The 12867-nt window shown below is 38.9% G+C and overlaps 2 protein-coding genes across 2 annotated transcripts; one reads left to right on the top strand and one right to left on the bottom strand.

Moving 5' to 3' along the window:
- Positions 1-1727: 1727 nt before the first annotated feature.
- On the top strand, positions 1728-5385 carry LOC137713934 (uncharacterized). The gene is made up of 4 exons (XM_068453298.2): positions 1728-2245; positions 2331-2890; positions 3483-3569; positions 5003-5385. Exons 1-4 carry the CDS (start codon positions 2000-2002, stop codon positions 5274-5276), a joined length of 1167 nt encoding a protein of 388 aa, XP_068309399.2. The 5' UTR covers positions 1728-1999; the 3' UTR covers positions 5277-5385.
- A 1085-nt stretch (positions 5386-6470) lies between these two features.
- LOC137747525 (putative beta-D-xylosidase 7) lies at positions 6471-11989 on the bottom strand. Its single transcript, XM_068487658.2, has 6 exons — positions 11527-11989; positions 11029-11340; positions 10075-10244; positions 9585-9682; positions 7336-8100; positions 6471-7217 (listed from the first exon to the last, which is right to left on the bottom strand). Exons 1-6 carry the CDS (start codon positions 11941-11943, stop codon positions 6625-6627), a joined length of 2355 nt encoding a protein of 784 aa, XP_068343759.2. The 5' UTR covers positions 11944-11989; the 3' UTR covers positions 6471-6624.
- Between the last annotated feature and the right edge of the window lie 878 nt (positions 11990-12867).

The raw sequence follows: 12867 nt of genomic DNA, 5'->3' as shown, positions 1-12867 counted from the left end.
CCCAAGGAAGTAGTTAAACCTAGGTTGAGTGAACTTCTCAAGAGGAAGCACAAGTTTGATGGTTAAAGAAAGAAGGCCTTTGACCTTGGTGACAACCTCACTAGAGAGGAAATTTTGAGCGTCTCTCAGAGCATCCCTAAGTTTACGGTAATTCAAGGCTCTTCAGATGACTTTGGATCGTCAAAGTAAAGATGCCTTGGCTCCATACGGAAGGCTTTTGCAGTGTCCAAGGAATTGCAGTTGTGCTAAACTTGGATTCCGCCTGTAGTGGTGTGACTGATAGTCCGACCATCATGTTCTTCCAAGAGTTTGGGTCAACAATGTTCGCTAGGGACAAAACCAGGCATTGTCACAATCGGATGTCTTTCCATAGTGATGGGATTCAGATTTCCAAATCCTAAGATTTGGACTTGGGTTTGCATAGTAGTTCTGGGAGCATTCTTTAGCGCTTTCATATGCCTTCCAAAGTTGATGAAGCTCATAAGGTTCTTGTTTGAGAAGCCTTCGAAATTTTCTAGAGATCGTTGACAAAAGCACTGATCTTCAACAGGGTTTCCTATATCTGGTCGATGGTGAGGGGAGCTTTGCCAACATGAGCACCATTGTTTCTCAAAACGACAAAGGTGTCTGGGAGTTGATTGCTTCCACCTTGAGTGTTGGTGTCAGGATTCATAAAGCTATCATCTGCAGACATAGTGTGATAGAGTGACTTGGTTGTTAAAATATAAGTTCACTTTCAATTAAAACACCAATTGTTGAAACCAAAATCACGCATCGTTGTGGATGGGCCACTTGTAAAAAAGAAAACAATCGTGCTTAACCTTGAGTATTGGCTAAAAGCTCTCTGACGATCAAGTTTGTAAGCAATATTAAGATTCAAGCAATGGACAAGAGAATAAGCAAAGTATGCACTATGTGAGAATTGTGTTACCAGATATTTGCCCTAGATGAAGGTATTTATAATAGTCGAGAGAGAGTTTTTTTAGGATAATGAATATGTATTTTAACAAACGATATTATCTACACTAAAGGGAAGGGGTTGGACTTAGCATCACAGTGGGTTAGCAATAATGTGGTTCAAATTCGGCTTTGGCGAGAATCAAACCTAAGATCTCTCACTTACAAGTGAAGATGAATACCACTAAACCATATTATTAAGTGGCAACAAATCCGTATTAAACATAGAGAATCTAAGAGGATATATAGAGATAGATATTGTTTTCTCTTAGAAATGTGATTATTTGCGACACATGTCAATCCCTAGATTGTAGAAATTTTCAAGGATATAAGAAACTCGTCTGATCCCCAATCAAATCAAGTTTTCATGTCTTGCGAAAACAAGAATGCTAAATCTCAGCGCAATTAGCAAACTTCACCTACCTTTACGGAGTACAACAAGATGTGTTGGCATGGCTGGTCCGTTTAAGCAGTTCAATCAGATTGGAGTTGTTGAGTCCATGATCGGACTTGTAAGGTATACGTGTTCCGATTCACCTTATTCCGACCCTAGAATATGATTCAACAACTGCCTTTACTCTGCCACCGTCGTTGTTGCAACCACCCTACTATATCTATTTTTGTCATTATATACAATTAGAACACTTTTACATCATAATTTACTTAACGCTTCTACACTACCTTTCATAATCACAATATTTAAAAAAAATAGTTTACCAAATACTCAATTATTTTATTTTAATAGCTCATTACCCCCTTCGTCTTGCATCAGAAATAAGAAGTTTACCTCCCAGCGTCTCTCTCCCATGATATATGTGTAGAGATTACTTGAACGCTCCTTACTTTGGAGTGCTTGTATTTTGTCTGAAATCTTTGTACTTGGTACCTGTTTATCAGTGGAATCTTTAATTGGCTTGTTAAAAAAGGGAAATGGTCCAAATCCAATGCTGAGGCGTTTCTTTATTGACAAATTTATGCTTGCTGTCAAAGGCCCAAACCCCCCAACCTCCAAACTCCCAAAAGCCCTCAACTTGGAGCAACAATGGTGGTTTCGTGGAAGCCGTTGTTGCCGCTAATCGCAGTCTCAGCTCTGCTCGTCTACGAAGAGTGGGTCTCAACCCCCTCCTGCAATACGACACTCACCCCTAATCTTCCCGAACCCATCCCGGAACACCACCACCCCGACGACCTCAAGGTCATGCTCGTCGCCGACCTCCTCCTCCTCGGCTCCGACTCCGGCTACTTCAACCTCCTCTTTCGAGACTACTACCTCTCCAAGTTCTTCACGGTAATTCCAACAAACCCAATTCCCGATTTTTCCCCAACCCACCTCCTTTTTTACATCTGAATCCAATCAATTTGTATCCAAGCAGAAATCTTTCCACACTCTGAAGCCCGATATGCTGCTGGTTTTGGGCGATATCTCGGCGCGGGGTCACAATTTGCCGAAAACCAAGTACGTTTCGGTGATCCACCAGTTTCACCGGGTACTGGGTCCGTTTCTGGGGCTGCCGCTCCACGTTGTGCTTGGAGACCGGGATATCGGAGAATGCGATGAGCTGAGTGCGGAGTCGGTGAGTTGGGTTTCGAGGAGGTTGCCGGGTCTGGACTCCGCCGGCTGCGGAGCTTTCGAAATCGGAAATGTGAGCTTTGTGTCGCTTAGTGCGGTGGCGTTGCTTTGTGGGAACAATGAGCTGAGGTTCAGTGTGGAGAAGGTGGTGGAGAGAGAAAGTATGGATTTTCAGATGGAGAGGGAGAGAGTGAATGAGGGAGGGGATGAAAACGACCGATTAGGAAAGAGGGTTTATCAGTTTGGGTGGAGAGAGAATGCTATGTTATCTGGGTCCGGTCCTGTGCTCTTGCTTCACTTCCCATTAAACCGGAATGTGAATGCCGCTAACAATGGTGGGAGTTCAAGCATATTGGATGGCAGGTGGGTGCAATCCATTTGTTTTTGTTTCGGTTTCGGTTTATGAGAGTTTGATAGGAATTAGTCGAACTTGGGTATACGTTTGATCTCATAGAAGTAGTAGTCGAATCTGTAGCTATCGGTTTCTTGTTAAGCAATAGTCATTTTCGGTTTGAACACCTACGTGTATAAGCTATCGTCATTTTAATCCCCATTTCTGTGTGATGATAGTGATCGCCTTCGAATGAGCAATCTTGTTTTATTAACGATAGTTGATGCAAGCACACCTAGTTCAGCTGTGTTTTTTCCATTCCATCTCATAGAAATTTTTAAAAGTTCGTTGTTATACAAGCAGTCTAGTGTAGTAGCCATGGTATTTAATTTTAAACTCATTTCTGTACTATCTTATTGAGCATGATCACCTTGGGATAAGAAAATGTTGTTTAACTAGAGATAGTGAATACAATTAGACTTTGATTGAATGGATTCAATTGATGTTATATACAGAAAAAGGACTATTCATTGCCATGCTTGTGTCGTTTATTTTGTTTTGTTCTAGTTTTTAAAATGGATAGCAGTTTTACATAGTGCGTAATGTTTATTCTTTTTACTCCAGGGGGCCTGTTGGTACAGGGCCATACAAGTTGTCGCACAAGCTACCGCTAAATGCTACTGAGTATATCTTTCAAGCTCTCAAACCAAGGTGAGTTCATGTTCTTCCTTTGCTTTTTAATAATGCTGCCATGGCCTTCGTCTCACCCATTTATGTATATGTGTTTCATAAGTAAAACAGAAGAGTGATACTTTCATCGGAAGAATTCATGTGATATTGCGATTCTTGATTATTAGAACCATGACTTTCCATTTACCACAATCTGATATACTGACAACATGTGTGTTCTTGACTCCTCTGAATGCCATAATTTATATGCGTATGGTTGTATGTGTGTTTTCTGGGTATTCTAATATCTCATATATCTTGGTTCAATATTATTAAGAATAACTCTTTTCTCTGGTTGATATAAGATTTTTTATTTTTTACTTGTGATGAAGAAACAGTTATATTAAACAAGAAAGAACCAGAAACAAAACAGAAAAGGAAGCAACACCAAAACACTAAAAAACTACTAACGAACTAGGAGATAGCAGCTTTCGAATCTAGCCATGTTAAGGAAAAAGAGATTCCTTTGAACTCTGGGGAAACAGAAACCCAAATGGCTGATGAAAAACGGAGGCCATCTCAAAGCTCCACTAAACCAGTCCTCACGAAGAGAGTGACAGTCCCTAGGAATTACCCAGCTTATGCCCATCTCCCTAACCAACTTCAGCCATGAACCCAAAGCTACCGGGCAATGAAGAAATATTTGATCAGCAGATTTTGTATCTGGTTGCTAAAATGCTGCGTGCCTAGAGTTGTTTGGTATCCCATTTTTCCTCCTCAAGAGCCCACCATTCCCTGTCCACACCAATATTTACCTCTCTCTCTATAGCTAATGAACTAAATGGTCTGTCTATTTTTGTGGCTTTGGAGAATATGGCAATTAGGTAGTGATTTCATTTTCTTAAAACTTTATACTGACCAAAAGCTTTCAAGATCTGTAGTTGCTTTTTTGTCGTTCCATTCATCGACCATGGGTCCATTCACATACCAGAATTGGAAAACAAGGAAAGAATTTTATCGTCTTTTTTTAGTGAAGAAATATGGGGTTTTATTGTTAAAAGAGAAATTTCCGTGCTGCTTCCTTGTTGGAACCTTTTATGATTTTCCATTGCTACAGTGGTGGGGTATGGTACAATATTTTTGCTTTGATGTTAAGGGGATAAGTTCTCCAAACCTCAGGAGTCACCTTTTTATACTTTGTTTCTGACGTTTGTTTCCTTCTTTCCCTAAAATATTCCTGGCGATGTGTCAATCAGAAGTTTCTTCACGATCCATTTGCATTTGAAATTACGGATTTAATATTTGCCTAATATTCCTCAACTTGACGCTTATTCCTTTCCCTTCTAGATGTCTGCATATGTCAGACTTGTGAGTCGCCCAAGTATGTTGGTGTAGTATCAATCCTACCGTAGACGTGTATGCCTAAAGTGTAAAAGTCAGCTGTAAGCTAATCATCTTTAATTCCTTGTTTGCAGGATTGTCTTCAGCGCTCACACCCAAGAATTCTATGATCACTTCCATCCAGATGGAACGCGCGAGGTGACTGTTCCGGCCATGACGTGGAATGCAAGGGACGATCCTGGATTTGTTGTTGCCATTTTCCGGGGGAACAAAGGAGCAGTAAGCGTCAGCTATTGCTCACTTGCGAGGGAATCTCACGTTCTTATTGCCTATGTATCTCTTCTGATTCTTTTGTTATCAACGATAATTTTCTCAACACCTACTCCGAGATGTTTAAGACAAAGATGACCCGATGCGTGTACTAAAATATGTGTTGTGCATTAGTTGTCGTAAAATTTTGTGTGTACAATGCTGTATCGGTAAAGTCTATTGACCATATATTGCCTTTTTTTTGGTACCCTTGGCTCTCACCATCCTTTACTTGTTTGCTCTTGTAATCGAGACAGCGAAGCTGTTAATTGCTGCTACATTCTATCTGCTGGACCAAAGGATAAACGCTCCGCGGGCTATCGGCTCTAAAACACGGGGTCGGAAATTAGGGCTTTTTTGTTTTGCAGGTGTCGTATGGCCCCCGATCCTCGAAAAAGTGTATTAGCAGAGTTTCCGCCACTCTCCAGCTTAGCCGAAAACATCGGTGGTATTACTACTACTGTTGTTATTATTAAAACCGTACGTATTACTATTACTATTTATTTAAACTATATTTTATAACTATATAACGTGATTGTTGATCATTCATGTATTACCATTAATGCTGGACTAGGCGATTTAGCGAAGCCTGGGGTAGCCTTTAACTAAGCCTATAAAAGTGACAGAGTTCATAAGTCAGGCATTCAGCCCAATTCTATAGGGCCAATAAAAATAAGCAAAACCAAGGTTCCTTTTTCAAACACAATGATAAACCATCCCCAAACTCATCATTATCTTCATCCGGCCCTCTTAGAGGTCCTCTTAGAGTGATTAATTATCAAGATGTCAAGATAACTTCGACAAAATCTTGGAGATAACTACCGAGGCTATAAATATCGCAATAATATACACGAAAATTATCTTAAAAATTATTCAATCCAACGGCCTAGAACACATGAGTTGATGGTGGAAAAATGGGTCCGAGCACATAGGTGTGAATCTTGGTCTGGGACAAAGTTGTTGACATGTTAGTGAAAGATTGGAGTAGTGCCAACTGCCAAGTCAGCTTAAGTTGATAGAAAAAGTGCCAAGTCAGCTTAAGTATTGTATGCTGCTATTTCTCTTTACTTCATCTCTCTCTCTCTCTCTGCTTCTTTCTTCATTTTCTTCTGCAATCTTTCTGCAGTTTTCTTAATATGGTATATTGTGATGCTTCCTACTTGCTTTTTTTTTCTATGATATGTTCGTTGAAGTGCTGTTTCTCCGTCTTGTGGGATCTTCAATCAGAATTTTAGGTTTTGTCTTCAAGACGTTTCATTTGATGAATAAACTTAAACGAATCCATCACAAAAATTATAGCCAAAATTATAAATATCGATTTTGATCGTTGCAATTTAGGAACACATGACAACCGGAAAGAGCTCAAAGTCGGCTCTTCCGTATTTTAAGATTTGCATTCATAAATTCCTAGTGAATGAATACGGCACTGAAAATCAACCTAAATGTATCACACTACGATGTCAAGAGGGTGTTTTGCATCTCCTACGCCCAAGAAATAAGAACCTTCTTCAACCGCCATCAAACCTTCCTCATTTGCATGGCTCAAGTGCTCACAAGGGTTCAAATCAAATTCAATTTCAGCTCTTTCCCCAGCACTCAGTATCACACTTTTGAATCCAACCAACCGCTTCATTGGCCTTCCATTTTTGGGCTTTTTCTCACCCACAAAAAGCAGCACCGGATGCTTGCCTGCCATCTCCCCATGATTGTGAACCCTCACTCTGACCGATAACTTCTTTTTCTCGCAGAATTCTCCACCTAGGTCTTGGACTAACTGATACCGCCCAGAGTCCGATGACTTGGCCGTGGGACTAATTGATGATTCATTTAAGTAGAGCTTGTTTTGGGATGCTGCAGAGGAAAACTTATAAACATAGTTTGAGTAGCTGAGGCCATAACCAAAGTCAAAAACTTTTTTGCCTGTGTAGAATCTGTAAGTTCGACCAGGATAGCCTGTTTTCGGTTCACACCTCATTCTCATGTCTGTCATTGGCATTTTGACATAATCTTGTGTGTACCAAGCCATTGGCAATCTTCCACCTGCATAGCACGCATCAAACACGTCAAACATTTTATCGGTAAAATCATCTCTACCTAACATGTTATGTTATCCGACTGTTAATCAAAGATTTGAATTGTCAATCAAACCAACTTTTACCTGGGTTGTGTTCACCAAAGATGATTTCAGCAAGGGCAATTCCACCAGCTTCACCTGGATATCCAGCCCACAAGATGCTTCCAATATTTTTGTTATGTTTAGCAAAAGAAATGTCAACTGGACCCCCACTAAGAATCACGAGAATAACAGGTTTCTTGGCAACTTTAGCCACACTCCTAATTAGCTCCTGCTGCTTCCCAGGCAATCCCAATTGCAATCTATCAAGTTCCTCTCTCTCTTGACTTTGGTCCAATCCCACAATCAAAACCACATAATCTGCTTCTTTTGCTGTTCCAGCAGCTTCATCAAAAGCAGCTTGGGGACACCCAACTGAATCACAACCCAGGTGATAATTTATGTTCTTAGCGTAGCCTTGAAGTGCTTCTAATGGGGTGATGGATTTGCATGGAGGACCATGGTAGTTTCCCAGAAGTGCTTCTAAAGCATTGGCATGGGGACCAATGACAGCAAGTGAAATGGCTTTTGCTTTTGGGAGTGGGAGAAGCCTGCCAGAGTTTTTCAAAAGCACTATTCCATCTTGAGCAGCTTCTAGGGCTAGAGCCTGGTGCAGTTGGGAGCACACTTGGTCTGGACCAATGCTGCCATAGGGTTGGTTGAGTGGACTGCCATCAAACAGGCCTAGCCTCATCCTCACTGAGAAGAGGTTGTGGAGTGCTCTGTCTATTTTTGACACTTCAAGCTTTTTCTGCTCCACTGCTGATTTTGTGTGATCCTTCAAGTAGGATCCACAGTTCACATCCATGCCTGCAACGTTTGTATATAGTATATAATATATAATCATGTTAGAGCTAGCTTTTTTATGTTTCTTAGTTAAACTTGGACTAATCAGAAGCCAATTCTTTCAAATCTTTTTAAATCTTTTTTTTTTTTTTTTGATCTTTACCCAATTTTATGTTCACTTCTTTCTATCAAAAGGGAAATGATACTAGAAATATCTCAAAATAGAACCTGTTTTCAACTGGTTCTATCTATACATATTTCTTTTTTGGTTGAAAAACGGGGCTAAAAGCAAGAGTCCAAACAAACTCACTCAATAATAAATCTAGATCGGCATAGCCCAAGTCAATCCTCATAAATAAAACTGACCAAACAAAGAGTATCAAAATAAAAATTACCTAAATCTAAATCAAGACTATAGGTCGCTAAACTATTAACCACAAAATTCTTTTCTATATAGACATGCCGAAGTTTGCATTGCCAAAATCTTGAAAGTAAATCTTGGTAGGCCAAAATAAGGGACCTAAAGGATGATTATCTATCTGTACATATTTCACATGCTATTAGAGGCTGTGTACCCAAAAAAGAATAAGTTCATTTTTGCAACACTAATCAAAGTAGAGAAGCATGCTACAGGCTAGAGCTATATAGCTTTTTGAAATATCTCAATCAAATTTGGACTAATTAGACTCCATAATTCAAGATTCCTTTCTTTTTCTGTTTAGTCCTTGTCTCTATACAATATACATTATATACCAAATCTAAATACCTATTAATAAAATTATCTTCGTCAATTAAAAGAGGACAAAAAAAATAATTTAATCTTCTATTATAAAATAAAATTATAAGTAGTAATGTAATTCTCCTTTCTTTCACACGTCCCCCAAACCTTTCTCTTTTACATATATATATATATAATAAATTTTAAAATTTTTATATTTACACACACACAGTTTTTGGGCTTCATATAAGAAAGTGGCCACTCTAAGTTGATAATGGATTGGAGGGACAGTTTCATTTTTGTTTTGACTTTTAGTAAAAAGAAAATTGAAAATCCCAAAAGGTCGATTTAAAGTGATTGGGGCCCATATGAGTGCATAAATGGGCCTTGACAACTAGGAGTGGATGTTTTTATTTTATTTTATTCGAATAATAGTGTTAGTAAGTTAAATGTTAGATTAGTTATCGACGGAGTTTAAACTCACACTGACATGCAAAGGTATAACATATTTTCATCAATGTGGTAAAGAACCACTAGTTAAATATTAGATTAGTCATTGACGGAGTTTGAACTCACACCATCATACAAAGATATAATACATTTTCATCAATATGGTAAAATGTCACTTGCAAACAGGAGGGGATTTTACAATTACCCAACAAAAAGCCAAAAAACAAAAGTGAGAAACATAGACACATGTCGTGTTACCCTAAACAAGATGCAAGAAAAAAGAGGAAAAAAACAAAAAATGGATAATAAGATAGGAGATTGGTGCTATGGTGGTCCATACCTGCTTTGAGCACATCAACGACTGCATCCTCAGGCTTTTTAGCGTATCCTTGTACATCGTAGATGATGGAGACAGCATCGCAGTCCGACGTGATGTACCTGATCACTTCCCAGTTTAGCTCAATAAATCCTGATTTTTCTTTAATTAGCATTTCCTCAGTTCATTTATTAAATTAAGAACTCGAATCTTTGTAAATTTGGCAAAAACAACAGTACATTTTGTACCAAATTTCTGACCTGGTAATATTATGGGTGGTGCAATTTTAGCTACTAGTCAACTCCAACCTTAATGACTAGCACATAATTTGATACGTCGACAACCATAAACAACTGACTAAATCATACATGTCGACAACTATCTATGATTGGCTAATATATTAGCATATATTTCCTGACGATATTTGACGAAAAAAGTAAAACAAAAAAAGACAAAAAGATTAAAGTTAAAGGAAAAGGGTGAAGAAAAATGGAGTTTAGTGATAGTGAAGTACCCATGAAAGTCCCATTGTCCTCTTGCAACCTTGGTTAGGAGATTGTGATCTGCACAGCTTGGAACCCCATTGATGCGGTTATAGGCACACATTAAGCCACTTGCTTGGCCTTCCTGCACGCATTTTTGGAACGGAGGCTGGTATGTGTCTGCTAGGTCTTGCTGTGTCACCTGCACAACACATGCAACAAATACATAAAGTTATACTAGTGTTAAAATCTAATAAAAGTACAATAAAAAATACACATTTACAAGTTAATTAGATATAATTTCATTAATTTTTATTATATTTTTCGATTTAAATCAAGGTCCTAAAAAATACTAGACGCTAGTCGGACGGGGAGGTGGAGCCTAGTGCCTAGGCAGCTAAACGGATTTAAGTAAATTTATCATATATTGTATAAATAAGTGTTTATTTATACTTTAAAAAACACATAATTATATTGGTTATACATAAATTACAAAAATAAAAAGAGATATATATTATAATGTGTTTTTTTAGTACATCGATATTTTTACACTAAAGAGAGAGGGAGTTCAGCTCAGCCGTATAATAGGAAGAGAAGAGAATGCATGAAGAAAAGATAAGTGGAAATTATTATTATTATTATTTTTGGTTATTATTTTATCCAAGAAGAGGAGAATACCAAGATGTGGAAAATTCAGGCCGACCACTCACGGCACGGGAACATGAGGAAAATTCATTGAAACGAATTATTTACCGACAAATTCAAAATTTTTAATTTTTTTTATATTATCAGAACAAATATATAGATCTATGGCACACCAATCAAGCAGAGGAATCTTGAATAAAGTCACAGAGGGACTGAAAACCTAAAAGAACACAAAAGAAAAAATAAAAAACGTTCCAAATACTTTTAGATAAAAAGAGAATAAATATTTTCGATAATTAATTGACCAATAGATGAAAAAATAAATAAAGAGAAGAACTCACACGAGCGTCGAAGCCAAATCGAGTGATATTGTTCCAATTGTCCAAATCGTAAGCTGTGAAATGCTTGCAGCAAGCTGAAGCTTGAAGACGTCCACCGGCACCAAGCTTATGCTTCCCGCCATAGAAGGAATCACCTTGAACCCCTCTCACATACGATACGGCGTATCTCCCCGTGACCGTTGGATCTTCGCCAGGGGTCTCTTGCCCTCTCCCCCATCTCGGGTCCCTGAAGATGTTGATATTAGGTGCCCAAAATGTCATCCCTGTTGCTTGTCCGGCATTGTACACTGCTCGAGCTTCAGTCCCAATCGCCTGAAAATGAAGGGGAAAGAAGCGCATTCTATTTATTTTCAATGTTTTTGAACAAGAGCACAAAAATTAGGACTTGGGTTTGATCTGCATTAAAAAAAAAACGCATTGGGTTGTAATTATTTCGGCCAAAAAAAAGTAACTGATCGAAGCCGAGTTGGGTTTTTTGACTCGGTGAATCGGACTCACCTGGCCAATGCGGTACCAGAGATGGTCGTTGAAAGAAGCGGCGGTGAGGATGACTTGAGGGAAGCTCGTGGCGTTGTGAATGGTGGGGTAAAGTTTAATGCCTTTGCCGACGTCGGCGACGCCGTGTAAAGCCTCGGACCACCACTCGTAACTCGGGATACCGAGTCGGGGAATCGGAGGGGCCGAGTTAACGAGTTGGGAGATTTTCTCGTCCAATGTGAGGCGGGAGATGAGGTCCTGGACTCGTTGGTTGATGGGGAGAGTGGTTTTGCAAAAAGGGTAGGAGCTGGTGGAGGGTTGGGACGAGTCACAGGAATATGGAGGCTGAGTTGACTCGGTAGGGTGGAGGAGGAGGAGGGCGGTGGTGAAGAAGAAGATAAGGGCTGAGGGAGGAGGAGCGTGTGAATGGAGTTTCATTGTGAGTGGTTTGGTTAGATGCAGAAATGAACGCAGAAGGAATGAAAGAGAGGGAGAGTTTATAAGGGCAGCCGCTGGGCATGGACAAAAGGTCTCTTTCACTCATGACTGAACCGACTTTTTTGGTTGAAAATACAGTGTTAATTTGAGATCAACCTCTAATCCAAAGTTTAATTCATTGCTTAAAATGTTCGTTTTTGAGTAAGTTTTCATTTAACAAAATATCCATTACGAATTTATTTTCTGGAAAATCATCTTTGTTTTGTGGTTTAAACTAAATTAATTTTTTTTTTAAAGTAACGAAAGATTATGTGAGATTAATTTTTCGTCAATAGTAGTTGTGTGTGAGACATCTATTCTTTGTCAAAGGAAAAATGACCATTGCATCCAAAAATCCCCTCCCTATCAAATTTTATTAATAAAAATAAAAATAAAAACGTACAAGCAGGGGAACTAAGCTAAAACCCACAAGCAAATAGTCAACGCAAATAGTAAGAAAATAAGACAAATCACATATTTGAGGAGAGACTGCAAATTGAGGGATAATAGACCACCAACGATAAACGTAAGTTGCAACACCATAAAAGGCTAGCAAGTCGGCGACCTGGTTGCCTTCCTGATAGATATGTGTATGAACAAAATTCATCTGACGAAGACACCATAAACAATTATTTCAATATATCAGTAAAACCATGAAACTATAGACATAGCCTTATATAAGTAATGCAGAACCAAAGTGGAATTAGTTTCAATATAAGGTGTTTCCAATCACAAACCCAGTGACATGAACTGTCTCAATAAAAGCTAAAATTTTCGCTGCCACCTAACTCACAATTCTATACAAGAAAAAAAAACATCAAGGACTTAGGCCTCACTGGTGCGAAAAATCCCTCCAAAACTCGCATAGAACAGGAGCTATCTATA

Source organism: Pyrus communis, chromosome 15, assembly GCF_041283825.1.
Source record: "Pyrus communis isolate YQ-2024b chromosome 15, ASM4128382v1, whole genome shotgun sequence".
Classification (NCBI taxonomy): domain Eukaryota; kingdom Viridiplantae; phylum Streptophyta; class Magnoliopsida; order Rosales; family Rosaceae; genus Pyrus; species Pyrus communis.
This window is presented reverse-complemented; position numbering and strand designations above follow the sequence as displayed.

Excerpts from the sequence above, each read along its gene's own strand:
- LOC137713934 (XM_068453298.2), top strand. The coding sequence starts at position 2,000 with ATGGTGGTTTCGTGGAAGCCGTTGTTGCCGCTAATCGCAGTCTCAGCT. Across the intron at positions 2,891-3,482 it reads TCAAGCATATTGGATGGCAG|GGGGCCTGTTGGTACAGGGC; the intron begins GTGGGTGCAATC and ends TTTTTACTCCAG. Across the intron at positions 3,570-5,002 it reads TTTCAAGCTCTCAAACCAAG|GATTGTCTTCAGCGCTCACA; the intron begins GTGAGTTCATGT and ends CCTTGTTTGCAG.
- LOC137747525 (XM_068487658.2), bottom strand. The coding sequence starts at position 11,943 with ATGAAACTCCATTCACACGCTCCTCCTCCCTCAGCCCTTATCTTCTTC. Across the intron at positions 11,341-11,526 it reads TCTGGTACCGCATTGGCCAG|GCGATTGGGACTGAAGCTCG; the intron begins GTGAGTCCGATT and ends CTTCATTTTCAG. Across the intron at positions 9,683-10,074 it reads GGACAATGGGACTTTCATGG|GTACATCACGTCGGACTGCG; the intron begins GTACTTCACTAT and ends GGAAGTGATCAG.